At 58.6% G+C, this 12610-nt stretch overlaps 1 protein-coding gene across 1 annotated transcript in view; it reads left to right on the top strand.

The window, feature by feature from the left end:
• The window catches only part of RBM19 (RNA binding motif protein 19), a 142894-nt gene that overhangs the window by 29898 nt on the left and 100386 nt on the right, over positions 1-12610 (top strand). Inside the window, 2 exon segments of the mRNA XM_019467363.2 lie at positions 8058-8230; positions 10037-10097. Of these exon segments, the coding sequence (XP_019322908.2) occupies positions 8058-8230; positions 10037-10097 (234 nt within the window).

Below are 12610 nucleotides of genomic sequence, written 5' to 3'. Positions count from 1 at the left end.
GGAGGGCGACTCCAGGGGAGATACATACTCTCCAGGTCCTTAGAGTGGCATAGCGCCCCCTGGTCACGGACGGCTGCAAGGGCAGGGACGGTACCACTGGCACAGAGGGCAGCACAGTTCTTTGTCGGACCGCTGTGCACCTTGCAAGGCATTTTGTGTCCCCAGACGCCACCCACTAAGTGTCAGGAGTGTCCCCAGTGCTCGTGACTTCCTGAAACACCACCTGCATCCCCTGGGTGTTCCCCAGATGCCCCCTAGGAGGGGAGAAGCACCCATGGGGCCGTGACCGCACCCTAGAATCAAAGACCTTGAGAAAAGTTTTGAAAAGGACCGGGGGTCCTGTTATCCACGTGTTGGGACTTTGCTCACCAGCAGCGTCCACTTTCATACCTACCCCCTGTAGGGTTACCCGTTTATTAAAATAAGAATTGAAAAAATAAGTCTCCCATCGGCCCTCTCCATCATCCCCAGAAAGGCTGTTTCACAGCAGAAACGGGGCGAGCGGAGTTCTCGTTGAAGAACGCTCCTTTATGGGCATCCGGGTGGCTCAGTCGGTTAAGCGTCCGACTTTGGCTCAGGTCACTGTCTCATAGTTCACGCGTTCGAGCCCCGTGTCGGGCTCTGTGCTGACGGCTCAGAGCCTGGAGCCTGCTTCGCATTCTGTGTCTTCCTCTCTCTCTGCCCCTCCCCTGTTCCCACGCTGTCTCTCTCTCCCCCTCAAAATAAACAAACATTAGAAAATTTTTTTTAAAAATTGCATTTAAAGAACGGTCCTTTAATTGATTAGAGCTCACAGTCCATACCTGCCCCCCCCGGCCCCCGACACCAGGCTGGCTGCATTTGTCACGTCCTCGTGAGTCAGCTGAGCCTTCTTCAGGACTAGCCCAGTCAGCACACGGCACTCGGGAGCCACTGGTGTGGTGTCTCTGTTCCGATCAGGAAGGGCCATTCTTCAGTCTCTGTGTTTCGAGGCTCCGGGAGCCTGCCTCCCTGGTCAGCAGGGTTACTGATTGTTGGTGTGAACCTTCCAAAGCCCTTCCCTACCCCCTGTTGGTGAGTTCGTTTTGTCCACACATTGGATTAGGGTTCCCTTCACAACCTGCTTCCGTCTCCATCAGAAACAATTCTTGTAATGTAGTCATGTTTTTTTTTTTTTAATTTATTTTTTATGTTTATTTTATTTTATTTATTTTTTATTTTTTTTATTTTTTATGTTTATTTTTGAGAGAGAGAGAGAGACAGTGCAAGCAGGGGAGGAGCAGAGAGAGAGGGAGAGACCCAGAATCTGAAGCAGGCTCCAGACTCTCAGCTGTCAGCACAGCTGACGTGGGGCTCGAACCCACGAACCGTGAGATCGTGACCTGAGCCAAAGTCAGATGCTCAACCAACGGAGCCACCCAGGCGCCCCAGTGACGTAGTCATGTTTCATACCCAATGAGCCACCACCCTAAAATCATCAGCGGCCTTAGAGTTCACTTGCTAAACCCGAACCTGACTGATATTTTTTGGCCACAGCGAGCCCTCCTTTCAAGCTCGCTGATTTGCCGGAAGCAAAGGACCCTTTCCTACCTGCTTGGCAGGACCACCGAGGCTGGTGCCTCCCTCGGTGACCACTGCCACGTGGCCACACTTGTTTGTGTGTTTCCTGGCGTGGCCCTCCGTCCACTCGGCTCTTCTAACGCTCATTTCATTCGTCGGTTTTTCTTGTTGAATATCCATCTCTGGCACACGGCGAGCCACGAGGGCAAGGCACGGCTGTCTTGTGCCCAGCTGGGGACCCTGCGCCCTGTGAGGCCCCAGGCCTAGACTGGCGCCGTTGAACGTGTGTGGATGGAGTGAATGGTGTCCGAAGAAGGGTTTCTGCACCTCTGTCTGGGCCCGTGAAAGGTGGGGGCTGCTCCCCCTGGCCTTTGTGTCCCAAGCCTCTGGCACCCAGTGGGAGCTTGGGGACGGACGGTTTGTCGTCCGGTGACAGCCCCGCGTCAGAGCGGAAAGGGACGGTCACGGCTCCCGCCGTGCGGACCGATTGAAGCCCACCCCATGAGCTACCCTCTGCTGTGTTCTGACCCTCTCCCGCTTCCTGGGGTTGCGCCGTGGACGGGCTCATTTCCTTGCCGTCCATCTGTTTGCCTTCCCCGTTAGCAAGTCCATTCCGCAAGGCAGCTGCCTTGTCCGCTGGCTGCCCGGTGGGACAGCGGTGCGGGTGAGTCCACGGGCGACTGCTCCGTGCCGGGCCCTGCGCTGAGCACTTTGGTGCTTCCGTGCGCAGCGCAGAGCTCCTGGGGAATCTCCGTCTTCCTTGTCGGCCCCTCTCAGCCCTGCGGCCGAGCGAGCCGCCGTCCTCTGATGCTCAGTTTCTGCATCTGTAAAATGGGCATGATGACCGTCCCAACCTCGCGGGGCTCTGGGGAGATTATGGTAGATCACCGTCCCTCCGCCTCCGTTGTTCATTCAGCAGCCGAAGCCGGAGCGGATGGCCTGTCATTTCAGCTGCGGGCACCGGCTTCTGCTGAGCGGGGCTGAGCGGGGCTGACCCCAGTGGGTGCGACACAGACCCTCTTGCCCAGAAGAGGCCCGAGGGGCACAGACAGGGCTGTTGGGGGGCGGCCAAGGTGTCACACTAGCAGTACGAGCGGGCCCCGTGTGCAGAAGCATTCTGGAGCTCACCGCGCGGGGGCTCCGCCGAGGCGTCGAACCCCAGTCTGCCCCGCTGCACCCCGCTTCCCGGGGCCTGTGTGGCCGTGTTGAGAGCATCCCAGGCAGACTCCGGCCCTGCAGGCCCTGCCTCTCGGGGCTGACGAGACTCACACAAAGGAGGCCACGGAGCCCGGCGGCAGGCCCGATTTCAGATACGAAGCTGTGCGTGTCTGGACCGATTTCGGGCCCAGCCGCGTCCCCCGTTACTAGGTGAATTCCCACAGAGCTCACCTCCTGTGCCTCCGTTTGCCCTTTCTGTTCCTTTCCTTACACGAGTCGCATCCATGACCCTCTTCCCAGCCTCCTGTGCTCTTTTTTCACATGCTCCTCCCCCACACTCGCCCGGGCCTCCACCTTGTTCCTGAAGCTTCCCCGACCCCCGTCCCCGTTGCGTGGGGACTCAGCCAGCCCCCAAGCCCTAGATTTTCTCAGGCTCCAAAGGAAGGGAGCGGGGAGGGGAGTGGACGGAGCTTTTTTTTTTTTTTCCAACCCCTCCTTCCTTTCTGCAAAGCCCTCCGTTCTCTGTACCGGTCTCCAGGGAGGGGGACAGTGTGTTTTATCTCCCCACAACCAAGACCCTCACCTCCAGATAAAGGGCTCAGAGTCGGGGGAGGTCCTGAAAAGCTGCTTGCAACTGATAACAGTCTCTGCTGTCAGCCTTCAGCGCCCAGAGCTGGGAAGGGAGGGGGGGAGCCACAGTAAATTCTGCGGCCTGATTATAATAAAGCCCCATGTGGCGATGCGTGACTGCGTTTTATTGTGCTAACTACAGATGGAAGCACATTCTCCCCTGCCTGTCCCAGCCCCCTCCAGCCCACCTTGCTTTTAAATCCTTACCCCCTCCCCCTCCACGCGCACCCCCACCCTCTGGCCCAGCCCTGCTTCCTTTCTTGCTTTCCTCTTTCTCTGGTTCCTGGTGATTTTGTTGGCAAACATCTGTTTGAGTTTCGCAGTATCTCGTTTTTCCTTCTCGTCTTTGTCTCCCCAGTCTGGCCCGGAGCAGAAGTGCTTTTTTCAGAAACGACCTTTGGCTTCTCGGCCGTGGCACCCGGCGTCTCGATGCAGGCACGGGCCCCGGCAGGGCCTGGCCTGGCCGCTCGGGGAGCGGGAGCCCTTCTCAGGGATGTGGCCAGCGGGGATGTAGTTCCCCAGACTCCGAACTGTGGCGCAGGCAGCCCGCCCTGCAGGGAGGGAGCTGTGGGGTCCCTGCAGCCACTGTCTTTCTCTCTTGGCTGCAGGCCTCAGGGTTAGGGGCCTATGACATTTCCCCCCAGATTTGTCATCAAGGCCTTGCCGGGCAGTGTGTGCAGTGTGGGCGTTTGGGGTGATGTTAAGACCGATGAGACTGTTCTAGATCACCATAGGCCCAAGCACTGTTCCTACAGGCCTCGTGATCATCTTCTGAGTGGGCCTTCTTGTAGTCATTCCCTGCTTTAGATCGCAAGAAGGAAGCACAGAGATGTTTAGTGACTTGCGTGAGGTCGCAGCACCGGAGAGAGCCGGATGCTCCCAGAGCTGCGGCCCCGAGGTCTGTGCCCTGTTCCTCTCAGTCATACTAAGTGTCATTTGCAGGGCACCACCTGCGTTCCAGGCACATGCCAAGTGCTGGACATACTCATCATCCGCAGGTATTTTTGGAGCATCTGCTCCGGGCCCAGCATCGGGGACGTAGTGGTGACTGAGTCAGACGTGGTCGCATCCTCAAGGAGCTCCCCTGATAGCCGGGGACATAGAGAAGTACTCAGATAAGGTGATTTCATGATGGAGTAAGGGCTTTGAGTCGAGGAGCCCAGGGGAACGTGTTGGCACGTGGCCAGGCCTGGGCTGGAGACCCCTGGAGCTAGAGTGGACAGGAAGTGCTCTGAGGGGAGGACACTGAGCTGAGACCTGACGAGAAGCCAGGCCTGGAGAGACAAGACAGGAGCACAACAGGCCGAGGGGACTGCAAGTGCAAAGGCCCTGTGGTAGGGCTGGGTTTGGCAGGCTTCGCGCCAGAACAGAGGCCAGTGCAGCTGGAGTGGGTGAGAGGGGACAGACAAGGTGGGACGTGCTGGGGAGACCATCAAGGAGGCTACTCAGTCATCCAGACGAGAGGCAACGATGCCTGGGACCAGAGACCCTGTGTGTGGGTGGAGTAGTGGCCACTGGTATTTCCAGACGACTCAGCAGAGTGCAGGTGTGTGTGTGTGTGCACACGTGTGCACGTTTAACTCCGTGTTCCAGATTGAGGATGCTGAGGGGGTGGTCACGCCAGTCACACAGGGCCACACCCGTAGCGCCTGGCATCACCGGGACTCTGACCTGGGTCACTCATTCCTAAGGCCTGTGTGCTTTTCACAGCTCGGTGCTTCCTGGCTCGTCTGTGGGCCCCCTTCTCGATTTTTCCAGGCCCCCCCATTTTCAGCAGATCTCAAGACTGGGGCCCTTGTCTCGTTAGTTGTCCCAGCATCCCCGGGGCCGCGAGCGGTGCAGGCAGGTGGCTGCCGGAGACACAAAGGTTTAGAGAAGGAACAGACACTTCTGTGCTGTTGGAGAACGGACGGGCCACGTTTAATCACGCCTTTCATCTGAAGCCGGGCGTTCTTCCCGGACGTCGGGGGTCAGGGCCGTTGGTCAGCCCCACGGTCCCCTCGGTCTTCCACTCCCCGTGGCCGGGCTCTGCCTGCTGTTCCTGGGGTGCCAGCCCTAACCGTAAGTGCAGCTCTGCCCTCCCTCAACCCGAGCATCACAGCTCCTGCCCCTGCCCCTTGTCGCCACTCTTTGACGCCACTGCCACCCCCACCGCTGTTTCCTCTGTAAAAAGAATGTCCGTAGCCTTCCGTGAGCCTCTCTCCCAGCCTGAGGGTCCCTAAGATTTCGGGTTCAGGTGCAGCAGCCGCCAGCATTTTCACGGGCCGCCCACGGGGCATCGAGCTCAGCACCTGGTACGTGGCGGGGGGGGGGGGGGATCTCATCGGCCTGCCTTCGCCCCTGCTTTTATCTCCAAGATGGGGAGTGCAAGGAGAGCCAGCGGGGTGGAAATGTCATTCCCAGCGGAAGGTCGTGGTTTGCGTTCCCATCGAAGCTCTCGTGCAGAACCTGAGGGCTCGGCCTCTTTGCATAGCTTTGCTGGCCCGTCATTAGCAACACTTTGTCCACCCTGCTCTGCTTTGAACGCGCGGCCACACCACCGAGTCCCCTGCTGGGTAAACTGTGTTCGTTTCCGGGTAGGGGAGGAGCCTTTGGGTTGATGTCTTCTTTTTTGTCCTGGAGTGAGGGTCTGGGTTCTGGGTTCACCTCCGAGGGAGTGGGAGGGGCAGAGGCTGCCTGTTCAATTGATGTTAAACAGACAACATCCTCACCGCCTCCCGTTACCATCGGGGCTTGAAAGGGTTGTTTTATGACGAAGCGGTTGAAGCTTAATTAGGACCCGCGGGCCTTAAGCTCGGCCCAGAAGGGGCAGGGGAGACAGACGGGAGACGGTGTGGGTACTTGGCGTGAGAGCGAGGGGATGGGTTTGAACCCCAAGGAGCTTGGACTGTTTGAGTGCAGGTGTGCGGGAGGAGAGGGCTGTGTCGGTCAGCCTGGAGGCAGCACGCGCAGCGGCCTCCCTGGGGCCTGTGCCGGGATTGGCTCTGTGCACAGGGACAGGCCACCTGCTCAGAACCTCCCGGGAGTGAGGGCGCAGTCTCATGACTGCTCTGAGGGACCTGCGGGATGGGGTTCAGTCTCCCCAGGAAGTTGCCCCAAGGAGGAGGTCCAGAAGCTTGTAGGCGGAGGTGGGATGTGACCCTGTACCCTGATCGCGTGACTCGGGGAGGTTGGACCGACCCTGACACATTTCCTCATAGCAGGACTTCTCAGAGGTCACAGTGCTGTTCTCGGTCTTCCGAGGCTTCTGTCACCCCTGGGCGACCCTGAGCTGCGGCCACACATACCCGCCTGCTCATGCACAACCTCGTGTCTGCTCTTCCCTCTTCCTGAAATGCTGTTCCTTCTGAGTAGGCGTGGCAAGAGGGCTGAGGGGACGGAAACGACAGCCCTCTGTGATCCCGGCCTCCAGAAACACCCCGGAGCACATCCTGTGTCGCCTTCCAGCGTCGCCTCCCTGTGTGTGCGCCCCGGAAATTGCGTGGACGGAACGTGATTGGGCTTAGACTGTTTACTGTTTCGTATCTTAATCTCTCTCATAATTTTTATATCATAAGCATCGTTCTGTGTCATTACACATTCTTTGCAAACATCCATTTTTTTATTATTTTTCTTTAATTTTTTTTTTTTAATGTTTATTTATTTTTGAAGGAGAGAGAGACAGAGCGTGAGCAGGGGAGGGACAGAGAGCGAGGGAGACACAGAGTTGGAAGCAGGATCCAGGCCCCGAGCTGTCAGCACAGAGCCCGACGCGGGGCTCGAACCCACAAGCTGTCAGATCATGACCTGAGCTGAAGTCGGAGGCTTAACTGACTGAGCCACCCAGGCGCCCCTGCAAACATTATTTTTAATGAGCACGTATCATCCCAGCCTTTGGTAGCACTGTTCCTAGGGTCCTATTTATCAGTACTTAGTAGTTTGTGTCTCTTTTTTTTTTTTTTTTTTAATTTTTCGATGTTGGGTATAACTCTGAACTTGTTGCAGTAGATGAGGCATGGCTCCCCGAAGTTCTGTATATTGGGAATTTTAATTGAACGTAACATCTCTTAGGTTCGTGGGGTATGTAGAGGGTTCTAACTTTTGCTCCCATTCTGTATTCTGTCATTTTTCCGGAAGTTTTGAGTCGTGTTTCAGTTTGAGAACTCGGCCGCGTGTTGTTCTGAGGTTTGTGGTTCAGTGAAACAGCTCACGCAGCAGTTTATTTGGAAGTTTAGATTGACACGGCTTAGTCCAAGGCTCAGGCTTCTGGTCTGTGTCTCGTATTCCTTTTTCCTTTAAATTTGTATTTAAGCGTATCTATTTTGAAAGAGAGAGAGAGAGCGCAAACGGGGAAAGGGCAGAGGGAGGGAGAGCGAGCATCCCAAGCAGGCTCCACGCTGCCAGCGCAGAGCAGAGCCCGACGCGGGGCTCGAACTCATGAACTATGTGATCGTGACCTGAGCTGAAGTCAAGAGTCAGACGCACAACTGGCCGAGCATCCGGCCGGGCATCCCGGTGCCCCGCCAGAGGCAGGATGCAGGACAGCCTCACCCCTTCCCCGTCTTCCCCCAGCCCCCTAAGAGTTGCTGGAACCCAGCGCAAGCTAGGAATCGGGGCCCCTTCCTGATGCCGCCCAGAGGCAGAACCCCTCTGATCTAGCACGTTCCGTGCTTTTGGCCCCGGGGCTTAGACATTTAAGGGATTTCACATTTAACGAATTTGTGTTTTTTGCGGGGGGCGGGGGGACCCAGTGCCAGACAACGAGACCCCGGAAGGTGAAAAGCCAACAGAGAGAGGAGCTGAGGAGGCTCCAGCGAAAGAGGAAGAAGACGAGGAGGAGGAGGAGGAGGAGGAGAGCCCCCCCGGGTGTACCCTGTTTATTAAAAATCTCAACTTCGCCACGACCGAGGAGACCCTGAAGGAAGTGAGTGATGGCTACAAACGGGGCGGGGGTCGTGGGCCCGGGAGGCCGTCCGCCGACGAGCCGCCCAGGTTGATTCCGCCTGTGCGCATGGCTCGTGCTGGTACGGAGTTGGACAACCAGCAGCCGGCCACTTGACGTGCCTGTGGGGCTGTCCCGTGGACCCCTCACCAGGGGACCTGAGCAGTGGCCAGACCAGCCGAGGGGCCGGGAGGGACACCCCCCTATACGGAAGGGGCTAGCAGCCCCCCGCCCCGGTTTTCTCTGGGGGGCTAACTACCCAAAGGCAAATGTTAGCACCACCTCCTTGCCTGACGGGAGCATGCGGGAGTCACAGGAATGAATGAGGGACAGTCCCGCCCGGAACCCCTGGTTGGGGTGTGGGTTCTGCATTCTTGGGAGGGAGGCAGAGGGTGAAAAGATGGGCATCTCCAAGCAGGTGTTTGGGAAACACCAAGCGGGGCCTGCCCTGAATGGGGTTGGGGGGCCTTTGGAAGGAATCGGCCAGAGACAAGCAAGTGGGGCCTCCAGTTCCAAAAGGTTAGGGTCTGCAAGCTCCCCCCACGGGTCTGAGAACCGCTTACGGGAACACTCTCTGGTTCTGTGACCTGGGTTTGGCTCATTTTTTTTTAACTGCATAAATCAGTGATGATCAGCAGTGATTAGGATTGATTCTGAAAAAAAAAAAAAAAAAAAAAAAAAAAAAAGATGACCATAAGGATCGAACTAACTGACTTCTAAAAGTTCTTTTGAGTTCCGAGATTCCACAGATACATTCAGGAGGGGGGACGACAGTGTCCACTGAGTCCCAGAGGCGGGAAGGTGGCTGCTGGGTGGAAAGGAGGCCAGCCTGCATCTGGAGGGAGAAACTGGGAGACCGGGAAACTCGTCTCCTCTCTGGGGGAGACGAGGTCAGAGCCTCCACTCCGAGGCCATCTGGCCAAGGCTCTGTGATGTGGCTGTCCTCTTGCCAGTTAGAAGGGTGGCCACGGCAGAGGGCCCCGGGCTGACACAGCAGCCTCTCCAGGGCAAAGATTGACCAGACTGAGCAACTGGGCTCAGTCTGGGCTTTGCACTGGCCGCTCCCGAGCCTGTTGTGGTTCGGCGTGAGTTTGCTTTTGTGAAGAGGCACGCACCAGCCGTGACGCTCGCTGCGAATAGGGCAGTGCGGCTTGCGGTCTGTGTTTCGTGCCCGGTCTGCCGGCTCTCCCGGGTCCGGGACGGGACTGTCATCGGGAATCGATTTTCCCCGGAAGAGGCACCCAAGCTTCAGACTTAGGCGCGTCCTCAAGAAGTGAGGACTTCTGGAACGGGAAGTCCCGGCCAAGGCGATGCAGTCCAGGTTCCTCCCAGATGGGTGCGAGGACTGGGCTCCAGCCGGTTCACAGTCCCAGGGCCACCAGCCCATTGGAGGCGCTGTCAGAAACAGTATGCAGCCCGCAGGGCTCCCCTCGTGTTGCCCCGAGTTATGGGTCAGAACGCCTGGACATGGATCCCGGTGTTAACGGCGCAACCCTGGCGAGCCCCTTGGGCTCTCTGTGCCTCAGTTTCCGTATCTGTAAAATGGGGATGTCGGGAGAATCTTCCCGCGGAGTTGTTTTAGAGATCTGCTTGGGACAAGCGAGATCATCCGAGTGCCTGACGCTTGGATTAAGAGAGTCCGTAAATGTCTGCCCCTTAAGCACAAGCCGGGCAGGAATCACAGCCCTCTTGGGGCCCGTGGTCACATACGTGGCCTCCGTCTTTCAAGACGTGCCTGCGCTGGTTGCAGGATTAGCTGCTGATACACGTTGACGTTCCTTTTTCCAGGTGTTTTCCAGAGTGGGAATGGTGAAGAGCTGCTCCGTTTCCAAGAAGAAGAACAAAACAGGTATTCTTTACGAAACCGCACCCGGAAAGGATGATTCCAGAAGAACCCGGCGCTTTGGGTGGAGGGGCAGGGATACCGCCCGCTCTTCTGGTCCGAAGTGTTGCCCCCCCTCAGACTCCCAGCGTCCCGCCTAAAATGGGCCCTCCTTCTCTGTCCCGGGAGACTCCAGCGTCCCGTGGGGGCAGCCGTGCCCATCAGGCTCTTTGCCTCCTTGGACTGGCCCGTGGTCTCACGGCATTTGATGGGCCACCAGGGTTGCCACTGTCCAGTAGCGGAAGCCTCTCCCTCCTCCCAGGACCTCTGGGCTCCGGAAGTTTCGTAGAGAACAGCAGGAAGGAGACCAGGCTTGGGCTTTCCCTCTTTGCTTCCAGAAGAAACAACCGAGACGTAGAACCTGTGGACCATTGACCATGCTCCCCCCCGGCCTGTGGGTGTCTGTGCCTTGCAGACAACCCTCATCTCCCCGTTAGGCCTCAGCTGTTGGCTCGGGCCCTTGCTCCCCGCTTGTCCCTTCTCCAGCACCGGCTTCCTGCGTGTGACGGACAGGCCACACGTCCTTCCTTTTGCCCAGCCATTCAGTCCCCTCCCTTCCGTCGGGCAAGAGTTACAGGGACGCCACCTGAGTCAGTCAGAGCCATGACCTGAGACACAGATGAGCTGGTGGGGCACAGCGTAGGGTGACGAGGGGCCGGGTCCCAGCACTGGCGTCCCCACGTCAGCGTGAGGCTGGCAGGTGGGGACGGCGGTGGCCAGCCGGAGCAGGCGCACAGAGGAAAGAGGCCGGAGGGGCTGCTGCCACAGGGCACCGTCCCTGCGTGTCTTAAGGGAGACACAGGAGATGCCCTTAGAAAGGCAGGCCAGCCCCGGGTCGCAGGATGGCTCTTGGGCCCTGCAGAGGCGTCTGGGCTTTTCCCCAGAAGCGGGGGCAAGCCACGGCAGGAAGGTTTGAAGCAGACACGTGGCACAGACGTTCGGGAGGTGCTTGTGTTCACCTGCCGTCACGGAGCGCCACGAACGAGGGGGCTGCAGCGACATGAGTTTGCCGTCCCGCGGTTCTGGAGGCCGGAAGTCCAAGGTCGAGGTTTCGGCAGAGTGGTTCCTCGTGAGGGAAGAGCCTGCTGCGGCCTTCCCCCACGGCTTGTAGGCGGTGGTCTTCATGCTCACGGGGGGCTCCCTTTGCCCGAGCCTGTCGTGTGTCCAGATGCCTCCCCTTTTGAAAGGGTACCAGTCATGCTGGGTGCCCTCACGCCCCCGTTTTTCACTTGATCGTCTCCATAAAAGAGCCTTTCTCCAAATAAGGTCGCATTCTGAGATGCCGGGGCTTAAGGCTTTCGACACAGGAATTGAGGGGGGGACCCAGTTCAGACCGTAACAACCTCTTCCCCAGGGGCCGCGGGGCTAGTCTGGGACGTAAGAAAGGCAGCTAAGCACCAAGTAAGTGATTCGAAGGCTCGGTTTGCCCCGGCTTTGGGAAAGGAGGCGACCCCTGACTTCCAGGCCGGGAGCGGGGCCAGGAGAGCTGCCCCCCGCTGTGCCCGTGGGTCACGGTGTTGCCGTGCCGCTCTCCGCGGTCAGCCACGGTGGAGCCCGCCTCCACGTTCGCCCCTCAGGAGCACTGTGGAGCGTATGTTGGAAATAGTTACCTGATCCGTCCGTGTTGCGGGCACCTCTCACGACCCGCACTTAAGAGCCCGTGTTGGAGAGCCCTGCTCGACGGGGCTCATCCATCCATCACCGTGTGCGGGAACTCGACCGCCTGTGTGCCAGGGAGGGGGCCGCAGGAGGCCGTGGAAAGCACCCTCAGCAGGTTGTCGAGGAGACATTTGTAAGGACGGGGCCAGATGCGATGGTGAGGGCTGAGCAGAAGGGACCCACGGGGGATGTTGAGGCAGAGGGGAGCGTCAAGCGGAAGAACCCCGTGAGCCCCAAGGGCCGCGGGGAGGGAGTGGCGTCACCCGTCACGGAAGCCGCCAGCACGGCCAGAACCACGCCGAGGCGGGGAGGTTGGGGGGCGCGTGGGAGGAAGCCGGACCCCCGACTTTTTCTTCTCCACCTGCCAGTCTCAGATCGGGGCTTCCCGTTGGCTACACCCCACAGGAAATCAGAAGGTCAGGGAGCCCAGGTGGTGCAGCCTGTGGAGGCCAGGCTCCCAGGGTAGGAGCCGGGCAGAGAGTGGGTCCGCTCAGCGTCAGGGATCGGGTGACGGACTTGACTGTTAGTAGTTGCCTTTCACACGCTCCTCCGCGCCCTCCAAAATATCCCATGTGCACAGACCCCACAGACCGCCCTCGGCCTGGAGTCTCCCAGGGAGAGCTTTCCAGTGTCTGAGGTTGTCACAGGGTGGCCCTGGCTGGCAGCCAACAGCCCGCTGGGGCAGAGACTCCCTTCTGTGGCCCACAGAGCCGTGTTTGGACAACGCACGGGGTTTCCTGCTGCACGGGGGCCCCATTTGATAGCACGTGGCTGTGAATGGAAACACGGGCAAGCAGTGCCCCGGGAGGGGCTCGGGTCTC

The sequence above is a fragment of the Panthera pardus genome, unplaced genomic scaffold, assembly GCF_024362965.1.
Source record: "Panthera pardus isolate Hobbes unplaced genomic scaffold, ASM2436296v1 HiC_scaffold_15, whole genome shotgun sequence".
Classification (NCBI taxonomy): domain Eukaryota; kingdom Metazoa; phylum Chordata; class Mammalia; order Carnivora; family Felidae; genus Panthera; species Panthera pardus.
Note: the sequence above shows the minus strand (reverse complement) of the source record. Positions and strands in the feature narration are given on the sequence as shown.